Below are 14,401 nucleotides of genomic sequence, written 5' to 3'. Positions count from 1 at the left end.
GTGGAAAAAATAATTTCGTTTCAGGATATATAAAGAACCAAGAATCCTACAGAGATCAAGAATATTCATACTCCTTAAAAACATTTTTTATATTAAACAACAGGTTGTAAAAATCTACTGTTTTCAATAAAGAGAACAAAACAGACTAAGTTATTATCATTAATATTTGAAGGAATAAGCTTGTAGAACTCAGATTCAGGCCAGTGAAGAACAGCTGTAGACTTAAGACTTCAGTAAAATTCAGTAGATGTGTCACAGAAATGTTAAAGTGCTTTAAAATTTTCTAAACATTTACTCTGAACGGCTACATTTATCCCTTCATGGGCCATCAACAGTCTGTCAGCACTTGCACGTGGACCCCTCTGTTAATCTAGACCCTTCCCTTGGCTCTTCATTCCCATCTTTTCCTTAGCTTATTTCACCTTGGCTAGCATCTGTCCTGCCTCTAAAATCTCATGATGGCCTGGACCTGAATGATGTGGTCTCAGGGCACAAGGCTTTGTGTTGAGACAGTGTGGTCACAAGTAAGCCTCAGTGACAGCAGTTCGCCTGCTGGCTGCCCCATGTCTAAGGGGGAAAGATGGTAAGTGACAGATTAGGAATCTGAGTCCATAAAGTGCATCAAATGTAATGCCACCTTTAACCTCCCATTTTCCTATCCTCATGACAACCACTAAGAATTGAACCCTTGTCCAAAGCAATGCCTCCTTTTAAGAGGTTTTAAGAAGGGAATGTATTCTCGACACTGATTTTTTTTTTTTTTTTTTCCCCGGTACGCGGGCGCGGGCCCCTCACTGTTGTGGCCTCTCCCGTTGTGGAGCACAGGCTCCGGACGCGCAGGCTCAGCGGCCATGGCTCACGGGCCCAGCCGCTCCGCGGCATGTGGGATCTTCCCAGACCAGGGCACGAACCCGTGTCCCCTGCATCGGCAGGCGGACTCTCAACCACTGCGCCACCAGGGAAGTCCCTCGACACTGATTTTTAACAGAAAAATTACTCCCACCCTAAGCTGCCATTCCACCAAGTCAGTTCCTGTGATCATCTCAGTAACAGGATGTTCCACTTGCAGCCTTGTATTCATCTCCATGAAGTAGAAATTGTGCTTTGAGTCCATAATAAACTCCACGGTTCCTAAATACAAAATACAGTGGGTCACATTTCAACAGTATATAATCAGTAGGAATCAAAATCTTTCTTGATAGATTGTATCAAGTTTTACAGCTGCCTTCATTCAATGGTAAACATTTTGCATTTCATGAAGAAAACATCTCACATTTTGCAGCAGCAAATGATTCTCAATCAAAAATATGGAGCCACATGAAATTTAACAATAGAAAAGTATATTTGGGGTTTCAAGCAAATGGTAAGCCCAGGTTATGAATCAGTCTCAACTGTTGTAGCAGTTAGAACATGGTTGGACCATGTGTTACTGCTTCTGTGTACCAAGATCCCTGGAAACCTCACTGTGACATCCCATCTCACTCTAACTCTGTGGAGGAAAACACAACATTTTTTTCTCCTGACTGTGTGCTTTGGAAGTGTCTTTAAAAGTCCTTTTTCTAGTGACCCACTGGGAGATTACTTAGTAACTAAACACTATGTTAATGTCTTACCTAGTGACATTCTATTAAGTACTACACTTCCCCCAACTTTATTAAGGTATAATTCCAGACAGTAAAATTTATCTATTTTAAATATTGTGTGCTGAGTTTCAGCAATTGAATACAGTCATATAACCACCACCACAATGAAAATACAACATACTTCCATCATCCAAAACATTCCCTTGTTCCCTTTGTAGTCAGTCCCTTCCCCAGGCCCCAGCTCCAGGCAATCACTGGTCTGCTTTCTATCACAGTTTTTTTCTAGAATGTCACATAAATGAAATCATATAGTATACAGTCTTTTGTGTTTGAATTTTTTTCACTTAGCCAAAGGCTAATTCCATATAATTTAAAACTTGCTTTTCAAACTGTGGATCACAACCTATTAGGGGATTGTAAAAATTTAGTGAAGACTTCCAGTTTTTGGCCCAGCATGGAAGGAACTTAGAAGTTGCCATTCCATTCTGACAGCAAGAAAATGCTGAATAAGATGAAAAATCAACAACCCTTCTTAGATACATCACAGACATGAGGTTACAAGGCAAACCGCTGCCCCCCAACTTAGAGAGACAGAAAGGTGAAAACAGAGATTCACAACTTATTGGAACAGAAACCCATGAGCAAAAACCTCTGTGGGAACACATACTGGAGAAGGAAAACCTGGACTGTAATTGACAAATTGCTGGAGGCTCAGTGTGGACAGTTCCAAGAGTTAAAAACTCCAGGGGGGACCAAGTTATAGGGAGCTCCAAACACTTTTATAAGTTTTACCTCCAGAAGCTCTACCAGGTCCTCACAGTGAACATTGGAGGAAAAACCCCTTGAGTTCCCAGCAGTGGGAGGGGAAAACGAACCATATGAAGTATGCCAGAGTTCTGTTCTTCTGAACAAGATTCATCCTTAAGAGAAACTATTTTATTACAGCCTAAACTATTGGGATTTTATCAGGGCCTAATTAATGTAATTGAGGGAAGAGAAATACACAACTCCAGCCATTCTGTCCCACATAAGGGAATAAATAAAAAACAAATAAACAAAAACCAACTGAAAAACACTGATGAAGTTCACAGTTCAGAGCACAAGCTCACCAAAAGACTTAGACTAAATCACAGGTCTATAGAACATTTCACCTTCCCTGTACCTAACACTACACTACTAAAGACCTATTTACCACAGTTCCTTTACCTGGTACCTCAACGTCTGGCTATCAAGAACAAACTACATGGCATCCTAAGAGGCAAAAAACACAGTTTAGAGAGACTGAAAAAGCATCCTAACCAGACTCAGATATGATAGAGTTATAATTATCATAATTATCTGATAGAATTATCAGAACAAGAATTAAAAAACCCTTTAATTAATATGTTAAGGGTTTTAATGGAAAAAGTACACAACATGTAAGAACAGTTAAATATAAGTAGACATGGAAATTTTTTTTTTTTTTTTTTGCGGTATGCGGGCCTCTCACTGTCGTGGCCTCTTCCCATTGCGGAGCACAGGCTCCGGACGCGCAGGCTTAGCGGCCATGGCTCACGGGCCCAGCCGCTCCGCGGTACGTGGGATCTTCCCGGACCAGGACACAAACCCGTGTCCCCTGCATCGGCAGGTGGACTCTCAACCACTGCGCCACCAGGGAAGCCCAGACATGGAAATTTTAAGAAAGAAAAAAAAAATTCTACAGATCAAACATACCATAAGAGAAATGAAGAATGCCTTTGATGGACTTACCAGTAGATTGCACACAGCCAAGGAAAAAATCTCTGAGCTTGAGGATATGACAACAGAAACTTCCAAAATTAAAATCAAAGAGAAAAAAGACTGCAAAAAAACAGAACAGAATATCCAAGAACTGTGGAGAACTAGAAAAGGCGTAACATATGCATAATGGGAATACCATTAGATAAGTAAAGAAAGGAACAAAAGCAGTATCTGAAGCAATAATGACTAAAAATTAATGTTGGACACTGAATCACCGATCCAGGGAGGTCAGAGAACACAAAGCAGGATAAATGCCAGAAAAACTACACCTAGGCAAACTATACCTATAATACCATTTTCAAAGTACAGAAAATCAAAAATCCTGAAAGAACCCAAGGAAAAAAAACACACCTTACTTATAAAGGAGAAAAGATAAGAATTACATCTGACTTCTCCTCAGAAACCATGCAACCAAGGACAGCAGAGTGAACTATTTAAAGTGTTGTCTAAAAAAACCATCAAGGGCTTCCCTGGTGGCACAGTGGTTAAGAATCCGCCTGCCGGGCTTCCCTGGTGGCGCAGTGGTTGAGAGTCCGCCTGCCGATGCAGGGGACACGGGTTCGTGCCCCGGTCTGGGAAGATCCCACAAGCCACGGAGCGGCTGCGCCCATGAGCCATGGCCGCTGAGCCTGCGCATCCGGAGCCTGTGCTCCTCAACGGAAGAATCCGCCTGCCAATGCAGGGGACACGGGTTCGAGCCCTGGTCCGGGAAGATCCCACATGCCGCGGAGCAACTAAGCCCATGCGCCACAACTACTGAGCCTGCACTCTAGAGCCAGCAAGCCACAACTACTGAAGCCTGCGTGCTTAGAGCCCGTGCTCCGCAACGAGAAGCCACCACAATGAGAAGCCCGCGCACCGCTCAACGAAGAGTAGCCCCTGCTCGCCACAACTAGAGAAAGCCCATGTGCAGCAACGAAGACCCAACACAGCCAAAAATAAATAAATAAATAAATAAATGAATAAATAAATTTCAAAAATCTATCAAGAAAGTCAGCCAAGTATATAAAAAAAATCATCAACCTATAATTCTGAATCTTGTTAAGTTATCCTTCCAAAGTGAAGGAGAAATAAAGACTATCTTAGATAAACAAAAATTGAGAGAATTTATTGGCAGTAGACTTGCCCTGCAAGAAATGTTAAAAGAAGTTCTTCATAGAGAAGGAAATGAAATAGGGTCAATAATCCAAGACATAACAATATTTAATGTTTACGCATCTGAAAACAGGGCGTCAAAATACATCAGGTAAAAACTAAGAACTGCAAGAATAAATAGATGAATCCACTAATCAATTGGAGACTTTAATACCCCTCTATTAGAAATGGATAAACCCAGCAGGCAGAATATTAGTAAGGACATAGATGAACTCAATAGCACAGTCAATAAAATGGAATAATTGACATCTATAGACTAATTCATCCAACAACATCAGATTACATACTGTCATACTTGCATGGAACAATCACCATGACAGAACACGTTCGGGGCCATAAAGAAAGACCTTAACACATTTAAAAGAATAGATAACATATAATGTCTGCTCTCAGACCACAATTAAACTAAAAGTCAATAAATTGAACTAGAAATCATAACAGAAATATAGCTGGAAAAAATCCCCAAATACTTGCAGATTAAACAACACACTACTAAATAACACGTGTCAAAGAAGAAATCTCAAAAGAAATCTAAAAATTGTTTAAACTAGATGAAAATGAGGATACAACTTTTCAAAATTTGTGAGATGCACAGAAAGCAGTACTTAGATGGCAAAGCATAGCATTGAATCCATATATTTGAAGAGAAGAAAGATCTAAAATTAATCTAAGCTTCTATTTTAGGAAACTAAAAAAGGAAAAGCAAATTAATTCCAAGGTAAACAGAAGAAAATAAATAATAGAGTAGAAATTCATGAAACTGAAGACAGAAAATAGAAAAAAAAAATCAACAAAACCAAAAGTTGGTTCTTTGAAAAGATCAATAAAAGTGATAAGCCTCTAGACAGGCTATCTAAGAAAAAAAGAGGACAGAAATTACTAATATCAGACATGAAGGAAGGAACATCACTACAGACCTTATGAACATTAAAAGGATAATAAAGGAATATTATTAACAACATTATGCTCACAAATTTAATAACCTAGATGAAATGGGCCAATTCCTTGAAAGACACAATCTGCCAAAACTCACACAAGCGAAAAACAGACAGTTTAAATAGGCCTATATCTATTAAAGAGATTGATAAATCATTAATAACCTTCAAAACAGAAAGCAGCAGGCCCAGATTGGTTCACTGGTAAATTCCACCAAACACTGAAGGCAGAATTTATACCAATTTTCTACAATCTCTTCCAGAACACAGAGTTTTTCCTAACTCATTCTATGAGGCCAGCATTACCTTAATACCAAAACCAAAGATGTTACAAGAAAACTACAGACCAATATCTCTTAAGAACACTGATGAAGTAATCCTCAGGAAAATATTAGCAAATCAAATCCAACAATGTATAAAAATCCCACCATGACCAGGTAGGATTTATCCCAGGTATGCAAGGCTGGTTCAACATTAGAAAATCAGTTAATGTAATCTATCACATCAACAGGCTAAAGAAAAACCATGTGATCATATCAATAAATGCAGAAAAAGCATTTGATGAAATCTAGTACCCAATTATAATAAAAACTCTCAACAAACTAGGAACAGAGGGGAACTTCCTCAATTTGATAAAGAAGATTTACAAAAACCTACAGCTACCATCATACTTAATGGTGAGAAACTAGAAGCCTTCCCCCTAAGATCAGAAATAAGGCAAGGATGTCCACTCTCACCACTCCTTTTCAACATCATACCAGAAGTCCTATCTAATACAGTAAGACAAGAAAAGGAAATAAATGGTATATAGATTGGGAAAGAAGAAATAAAACTGACTGTTCACAGATGACTTGACCATCTTTATAAAAAATTCAAAAAAGTTGACAAAAAAACCTCCTGGAACTAATAAGTGACCATATCATAGTTGCAGGATACAAGGTTAATATACAAAAGTCAATTGTTTTCCGACATACCAGCACACAAGTTGAATTTGAAACTAAAAACACAATACTATTTACATTAGCACACTCCCCCATGAAATAGGTATAAATCTAACAGAATATGTATAAGATCTACATGAGGAAACTATAAAGTTCTGGTAAAAGAAGTCAAAGAAGAATTAAATAAATGGAGAAATATTCCATGTTCATGGGTAGGAAGACTCAACATTGTCAAGACGTCAGTTCTTCCCAACTTGTTATATGGAATCAATGCAACCCCAATCAAAATCCCAACAAGTTATTTTGTGGATATCAGAAAACTGATTCTAATGGTTATACGGAGAGGCAAGAGACCCGAATAACCAACTCAGTCTGACAAAATGACAAAATGGGAAGACTGACACTATCTGAATTCAAGACTTACTATAAAGCTACAGTAATCAAAACAGTGAAGTACCAGTGAGAGAACAAATAGATCAGTGTAACAGAATAGAGAGTCCAGAAATAGACCCACATAAATATAGACAACTGACCTTTGAAAAAGGAGCAAAGGCAATACAATGGAGAAAAAACAGTCTTTTCAAGAAACGGTGCTGGAACAACTGGGCAAATACATGCAAAAAAAATCTCAACACAGACCTTACAAAAATTAACTCAAAATGGTTCAAAGACCTAAATGTAAAACACAAAACCATAAAACTCCTAGAAGACGACACAGGAAAAAACCTAGTTGACCTTGAGCATGGTGATGTCCTTTTAGATACAACAGCAAAGGCATGATCCATGAAAAAAAATAATTGATAAACTGGACTTCACTAAAATTAAAAACTTCTGCTTGGCGAAAGACAATGTCAACAGAATGCAAAAACTAGCCACAGGCTGAGAGAAAATATTTGCAAAAGGTACATCTGATGAAGGACTGTTATCTAATATATAAAGAAACCTTAAAGCTCGAAAATAAGAAAGCAAACAACCCAATTAAAAAATGGGCAGGGCTTCCCTGGTGGCACAGTGGTTGAGAATCTGCCTGCCAATGCAAGGGACACGGGTTTGAGCCCTGGTCTGGGAAGATCCCACATGCCGCGGAGCAACTAGGCCCGTGAGCCACAACTACTGAGTCTGCGCGTCTGGAGCCTGTGCTCCGCAACAAGAGAGGCCGCAACAGCGAGAGGCCCGCGCACGGCGGTGAAGAGGGGCCCCCGCTCGCTGCAACTAGAGAAAGCCCTCGCACAGAAACGAAGACCCAACACAGCCAAAAATAAATAAATAAATTAATTAATTAAAAAAAAAATATGGGCAAAGACCTGAAGAGACAGCTCACCAAAGACATACAGATGGCAAGTAAGCATATGAGAAGATGCTCCATATCATATGTTATCAGGAAAATGCAAATTAAAACACTGAGATACCGCTACACACCTTTTGGAAGGGCCAAAATCCAAAACACTGACAACACCAAGTGCTGGCGAGGATGTGAAGCAACAGGAGCTCTCATTCATTGCTGGTGGGAATGCAAAATGGTACAGCCACTTTGGAACAGTTTGGCAGCTTCTTACAAAACTAAACATACGCTTACCATGTGATCCAGCAATCACACTCCTGGGTATTTTCCCAAATGACTTGAAGCTGTGTCTACACAAAACCCTGTACACAGATGTTTATAGTAGCTTTATTTATAATTACCAAACTTGGATGTCCTTCAGTAGGTCAGAAGATAAGTAAACTGTGGTACATCCAGACAATGGAATATTATTCAACACTAAACAGAAATGAGCTATCAAGCCATGAAAAGATATGGAGGAAACTTAAATACATATTACTAAGTGAAAGAAGCCATCCTGAAAAGGCTATACACTGTATGATTCCAACTATGTAACATTTTAGAAAAGACAAAACTATAGAAGCAATAAAAAGATCAGTGGTTGTCAGGGGTTGGAGGCAGGGAGGAATGAAGAGCATATTTACGGCACTGAGACTATTCTGTAAGATATTACAATGGTGGATACATGTTGGACACGTGTCATTATATATTTCTCCAAACTCACAGAATGTACAACATCAAGAGTGAACCCTAATGTAAACTATGGACTCTGGGTGATAATGATGTGTCCATGTAGGTTCATCAGTTGTAACAAAAGCACTGCTCTGGTGCAGGATGTCGACAGTGGGGGAGGCTATGTTGCGGGGGGACAGGGGGTGTGGGAACTCTTTGAACTTGCCGCTCAATTGTGCTGTGAACCTAAAACTGCTCTAAAACATTTACGTTTACTAATTTTGAAAAATGCAAAAAAATCATTTTAGCGGTTTTATTTCAAAATAGGATAGAAAATATCCAATAGCATTATACAGAATTAGGCTAAGTACTGTTTAGTGACGTTTTTCCCCCACTATACATGTATATAAACATAAACACGTTTACATCCTGGTTCTCAACGTAAAATGTACTTCTTAATGTGGATATAGTCAAAAAAGTTTGAAAGCCAATGATTTCAAAGCTGTATGTTTCGTTTGCCTTTCAAAACACAAATGAATTTTCCTCCTCCTCTGTTAGAAGCCAATCGTGACATACCTGCGCCAACATAATTTACAGCTTTAGCGGCTCTGACCGCAGCTTCTCCGAGCTTTTTTCTTACTTCAGGTTTAATACCAGGCTATGAAAAGATATTTGAAATAAATTTCCATTAGTACTTTGTTCTACTCGAAGTTTCCATTAAGATTCAATAGTACATTTCTAGGTATCAAATATTGCATTAAACAGATAAGGATAAATATCTAACGTTGTACATTTCAGCATGAAATACTGTCTTATACCACAGTTCAACTGTCCCTATACCAAAGTTTAATGATTCTGTTAGTAATTTCTATGAATTGCAGATATTACTTAGCATAATGACTTATCTCTGTCCCTTGTACCTACAAAATGACTATCTTTTCTTTTCTTTTTTTTTGGCCGTGCTGTGCGGCTTGCAGGATCTTAGATCCCCAACCAGGGATGGAACCCAGGCCCACAACAGTGAAAGCACTTAGTCCTAACCACCGGACTGCCACAGAATTCCCCAAAATAACTCTCATGATCATATGTCCACTTAAAATTACATATATCAATACAAAAACTTTGAATCTCTATTTGTTTCAAGATGATAAAGCAATCTAGGTCATATGCCCAATAATTATCTTGGAATAATGGTAAATGTTGAGATTACAAGTTAATAAGAAAGGTTCAGGGACTTCCCTGGCGGTCCAGTGGTTAAGATTTCGCACTTCCATTGCAGGGGGCGCAGGGAAATAAGATCCCATGTGCCATGCATGGCGCGGCCAAAAAAAAAAGGTTCATAAAATGTATATCAATAAGTAGGCAAAGCCTTTTAACACTGTTAAATAGCTCTCTACAGATTTTTATTTAAGCAATCACTGCTTGAAAATAAGGCTTTATTGAAATTATTGTTGACATTTACTTCAGACAGTATAATATACTCTGCAACAGAAACTGAATTTTGAATACAGTATGAGAATAACTAACTGATTAATAAGAAACCTTAGATCTCTGACCTTTTAGAAATACATATTGAAAAAAACATGCATATAACTTTGGACAAGAGGCCTACGGCAGTAGCAGATTCCAAAGAAATGTGAATCTGAAAATAGGTAATCCTAGGAGTAGGCCTTGACCCGGGTGACGACCTGAGTCAATCAAGAGGTAGACTCAGATGTAAACAATTATAAGGGGGCAAAAGTGGCCAAATAAGAGCAAATCCAAATCTCTCCTCTATACAGCATAACCTTCAAGTTCGGAAGATGACTAATATAGGAACATCTGAAACACCAGTTAAAAGAATGTTCTTCATAAAAAATACATTCAATGAACAAGACCATTCCATTCCTCAAACACGCTAGTTAATTACAATTTAAAATCTGCATGGAAATGGTAGCTGTTCACTGTAAGTCAGATACTACTTGGATCAGAGCAGATTTTCCCAGATACCACCCAGAAGGATCATGGTCTTAGTGCGCCCTCAGTATGGCAGCCCCAGAATATCAACCCTTCCTCATCCCCAACACTGCAGTGAGGCTGTATTACTACTGGGGAATGGTTGTTCAGCAGGACTTTGGGGGAATACTATCTTCACAGATTTCTGACCCAAAAGTCAGTGACTGAGATTTACAATATACAGAAGTTGACAAATTTCTTTACAAGATCCTTACCCCTGGGGCCTCCTCAATGATCTTCTGATGTCTCCTCTGTACACTACAGTCTCTTTCAAACAAGTACACAGCATTGCCATGGTGGTCACCAAACACCTGGACTTCCACATGCCTATTTAAAAACCCAATGAGAAGTTTCCATTTGTAGGTTGAACATTCAAGAAAAAAAAATTATATATATGAAATGAGTGAGAAAAAAGACAGAAAACACTGGAGACCATATTTATGACCTCACAGTAGGGGCAAGTCACAAGTACAAACTGTCAAGGAAAAGACTGATAAATCTGAATACATCAGAATTACAAGTTACAGTCACAATTCATGTATCCTCAAAAAGTCAATGAAAACATATTTTTATGATCAGGGGATTTTTAAAAAGCAACTCTTACAGTCAGATTTTATAAACTAAGGCAGACTGGAAATTATAATGGCTCATCCATAGAAAGGTTAAGAAATAAATTTATATGGATCATTCGTTTTTTAAGAATATACTAACATTAAATCATAAAAAACAAGATAAGGAACTTTAATGTTGAGTGTAAAATAGTAAAATTATCAGAAATCATATTAAGAGTAAATGCAGGACTTCCCTGGTGGCACAGTGGTTAAGAATCTGCCTGCCAATGCAGGGGACATGGGTTTGAGCCCTGGTCCAGGCAGATCCCACATGCCGCAGAGCAACTAAGCCCATGCGCCACAACTACCGAGCCTGCGCTCTAGAGCCCGTGCGCCACAACTACTGAGCCCTCATGCCACAATTACTGAAGCCCGTGTGCCCAGAGCCCGTGCTCCACAACAAGAGAAGCCACTGCAATGAGAAGCCTGCGCACCGCAACTAGAGAAAAGCCCGTGTGCAGCAACGAACACCCAACACAGCCAAAAATAAATAAATAAATAACTTTATTTTTTTAAAAAAGAGAAAGAGTAAATGCACATAACACTTAAGAAAATAAGGGTAACACAGGCCATTTGGTGAACATGAAAGCATTCTTCTCAGGAGATTCATTTTAATATGTTCACACTGTAGATCACCTCACACATTCACCACCATAATACAGAAATGAGTGACCAGCAAACATTTTTTTCTGTTGAGTTTTTTTTTTTTTGAAGATGTTGGGGGTAGGAGTTTATTAATTAATTTATTTATTTTTGCTGTGTTGGGTCTTCGTTTCTGTGCGAGGGCTTTCTCTAGTTGTGGCAAGCGGGGGCCACTCTTCATTGCGGTGCGCAGGTCTCTCACTATCGCGGCCTCTCTTGTTGCGGAGCACAGGCTCCAGACGCGCAGGCTCAGTAGTTGTGGCTCACGGGCCCAGCCGCTCCGTGGTATGTGGGATCTTCCCGGACCGGGGCACGAACCCGTGTCCCCTGCATCGGCAGGCGGACTCTCAACCACTGCGCCACCAGGGAAGCCCTCTGTTGAGTTTTTAAAATAAAAATTGTCAAACATAGAAGAAATTTTTTAAAAAACCCATAAAGTCTTATAAATGTACTATTTCAGCACAGTGGCTCATTTCTCTTCCTTTCTGTTTACCTCATGAAACACTTCATTAAACCACTTGGAAGAATTTTTTTTCTTGATATATCATTTCTACTGAATGTTCCATTTAAAAATTTCCCAACTTGTCCAACATATTCTCTTGACAAAATAATAGGAGCTGACTTCTTCCTTTTGGATGTGCTTCCTCGATCTTTCCTCCTATTTTTACTTACCCTTAAGCTACTAACACCAAACACATTCTTGCTATTATTATTTTGAATAAACTTATCTGTGAGATCAATTAAGAATAAGAAAACCAAGAGATTTTATTTTGCCTTTGTTTATTCTTTCTCAATCACTCTTCCTTTCTTTAAAGAGATCCAAGTTTCTGACCTGCATCATTTTCCTTCTCCCTGAAGAACTTAACCATTTCTTGTAAAGCAAGTCTACTGGTGACAAAATCCCTCAATTTTTGCTTGTCTGAGGAAGTCCTTATTTCTCCTTCAAGTGTGAAGGATTAATTTCACCGGACACAGAATTTATAGGTTGATTTTTTTTCTTTCAACCCTTTACAAATATTTTACTCCACTCTATTCTTTTTTTTTGCTTGAAAATATGCAGTGTTTATTTCAACAGTCCACTCTATTCTTAAGTCTGGTGTATTTCTTTTTTTTTTTTTAATTTGTTCACGACCCACTATTCTTCTTTTTTTTTTTTTTTATTTTAATTTTTTTTTTTTTTTGCGGTACGCGGGCCTCTCACTGCTGTGGCCTCTCCCGTTGCGGAGCACAGTCTCTGGACGCGCAGGCTCAGCGGCCATGGCTCACGGGCCCAGCCGCTCCGCGGCATGTGGGATCGTCCTGGACCGGGGCACGAACCCGTGTCCCCTGCATCGTCAGGCGGACTCCCAACCACTGCGCCACCAGGGAAGCCCTCTTCTTCTTTTTCTTTTTTTTTTTAACATTTTTATTGGAGTATAATTGCTTTACAGTGGTGTGTAGGTTTCTGCTGTACAACAAAGTGTACAGCTATACATATACATATATCCCCATATCTCCTCCCTCTTGCTTCTCTGTCCCACCCTCCCTATCCCACCTCTCTAGGTGGTCACAAAGCACTGAGCTGAACTCACTGTGCTATGTGGCTGCTTTCTACTAGCTATGTCTGACGTATTTCTTATCCTTGCTCCTCTATAGATAAGGTGTTTTTCCCTTGTAGCTTTTTTCAAGACTTTTTTTGTCTTTGGTTTCCTGCAGTATTAATATGATTCAAAAATTTTTTGACATTTATCCTGCTTTTGGTATACCCTGAACTTCCTGGTTCTATAATTTGGTGTATGTCATTAATTTTGGAAATATCTTGGCCATTATTACTTCAAATATTTCTCCTGCCTCTTTCTTTCTTCCCCTTGTAGTATTCAAATGATGCATATATTACACCTTTTAAAATTGTCCCACAATTCTCAGATATTATGTTCTGTTTGTTTGTTTTCATTATTTCTCTTTGCATTTCAATTTGGGAAGTTTCCACTGACATAAGTTCAAGGTCACTGTTTCTTTTCTCAGCTGTGTCCAGTCTACCCTGAGTCCATCAAATGCATTCCTCATTTCTGTTACAACGTTTCTGATTCCTGGCATTTTCTTTTGATTTTTTTTCTTAGAGTTTCCATCTCTCTGCTTACATTACCCATATGTTCTTGCATGTCACCTACTGCTCCATTAGGGCCCTTAACATATTAGTTACTTTAAATTCTAAACCTGATAATTCCAAAATTTGTGTCATATTTCAGTCTGGTTCTGATGCTTGCTTTTTCTCTTCAGACCATGCTTTTCTTGTCTTTTAGCACGCCCTGTAATTTTTTTTGGTTAAATGCCAGGCCTAATGTGTCACAGAACAGGAACTGAGGTGAACAAAACTTTCATGTGAGATTTTATGTTAGCCTGGCTAGGAGGCAGGCTGTGTTTAATGTCTGCAGTAGCTACAGGTGCCAGAGGCTTCAGTTCCCTCTAGTGTCCTTGTTTTGTTTTTTCTCCTTTTGTCTTTGGGTTTCCCTAAGAACTCCTTAATCAGAGTCTGTGTCTTGCAGCTCTTTCGGTTGTAACCTGGTTATTGTATAGGAGCCCTGGTGACATGGCAGTAGGGTGTGGGCGAGGGAAAGCATTCTATAATCTTAGGATTAAATCCCGGTCTTTCAGTGGGTCTGAGTCCCTGTGTGCCTCAGAAGTGTTTATTAACTTTTTTTTTTTCTTCCCTTACGTGAAACAGGAAGACTAGAGTTGGCTAACTGCCCTTCCCCCGGGACAGAAAAGGCTCTGGCAAAGTTTCCCT

General features: G+C 39.1%; 1 protein-coding gene across 8 annotated transcripts in view; it reads right to left on the bottom strand.

Moving 5' to 3' along the window:
- MCCC1 (methylcrotonyl-CoA carboxylase subunit 1) overlaps positions 1–14,401 on the bottom strand; it is a 63,260-nt gene that overhangs the window by 22,198 nt on the left and 26,661 nt on the right. For all 8 annotated transcript variants that reach the window (XR_016393064.1, XR_016393063.1, XR_016393065.1 and 5 more), the window contains 3 exons: positions 10,597–10,708; positions 8,963–9,044; positions 1,004–1,131 (listed from right to left, as the gene is read on the bottom strand). Coding sequence is in view for 5 of the 8 variants with exons in the window: in XM_022571285.3 (XP_022426993.1) it covers positions 1,004–1,131; positions 8,963–9,044; positions 10,597–10,708 (322 nt within the window). In the remaining 3 variants the exon portion in view is untranslated. The remainder of the gene's footprint in view (positions 1–1,003; positions 1,132–8,962; positions 9,045–10,596; positions 10,709–14,401) is intronic.

Source organism: Delphinapterus leucas, chromosome 4 (assembly GCF_059928025.1).
Source record: "Delphinapterus leucas isolate spDelLeu-1000000601 "Yukka" chromosome 4, BTC_Dleu_Yukka2, whole genome shotgun sequence".
NCBI classification, from domain to species: domain Eukaryota; kingdom Metazoa; phylum Chordata; class Mammalia; order Artiodactyla; family Monodontidae; genus Delphinapterus; species Delphinapterus leucas.
The sequence above is the reverse complement of the archived record's forward strand: the minus strand, read 5'-3'. Positions and strand labels throughout refer to the sequence as shown.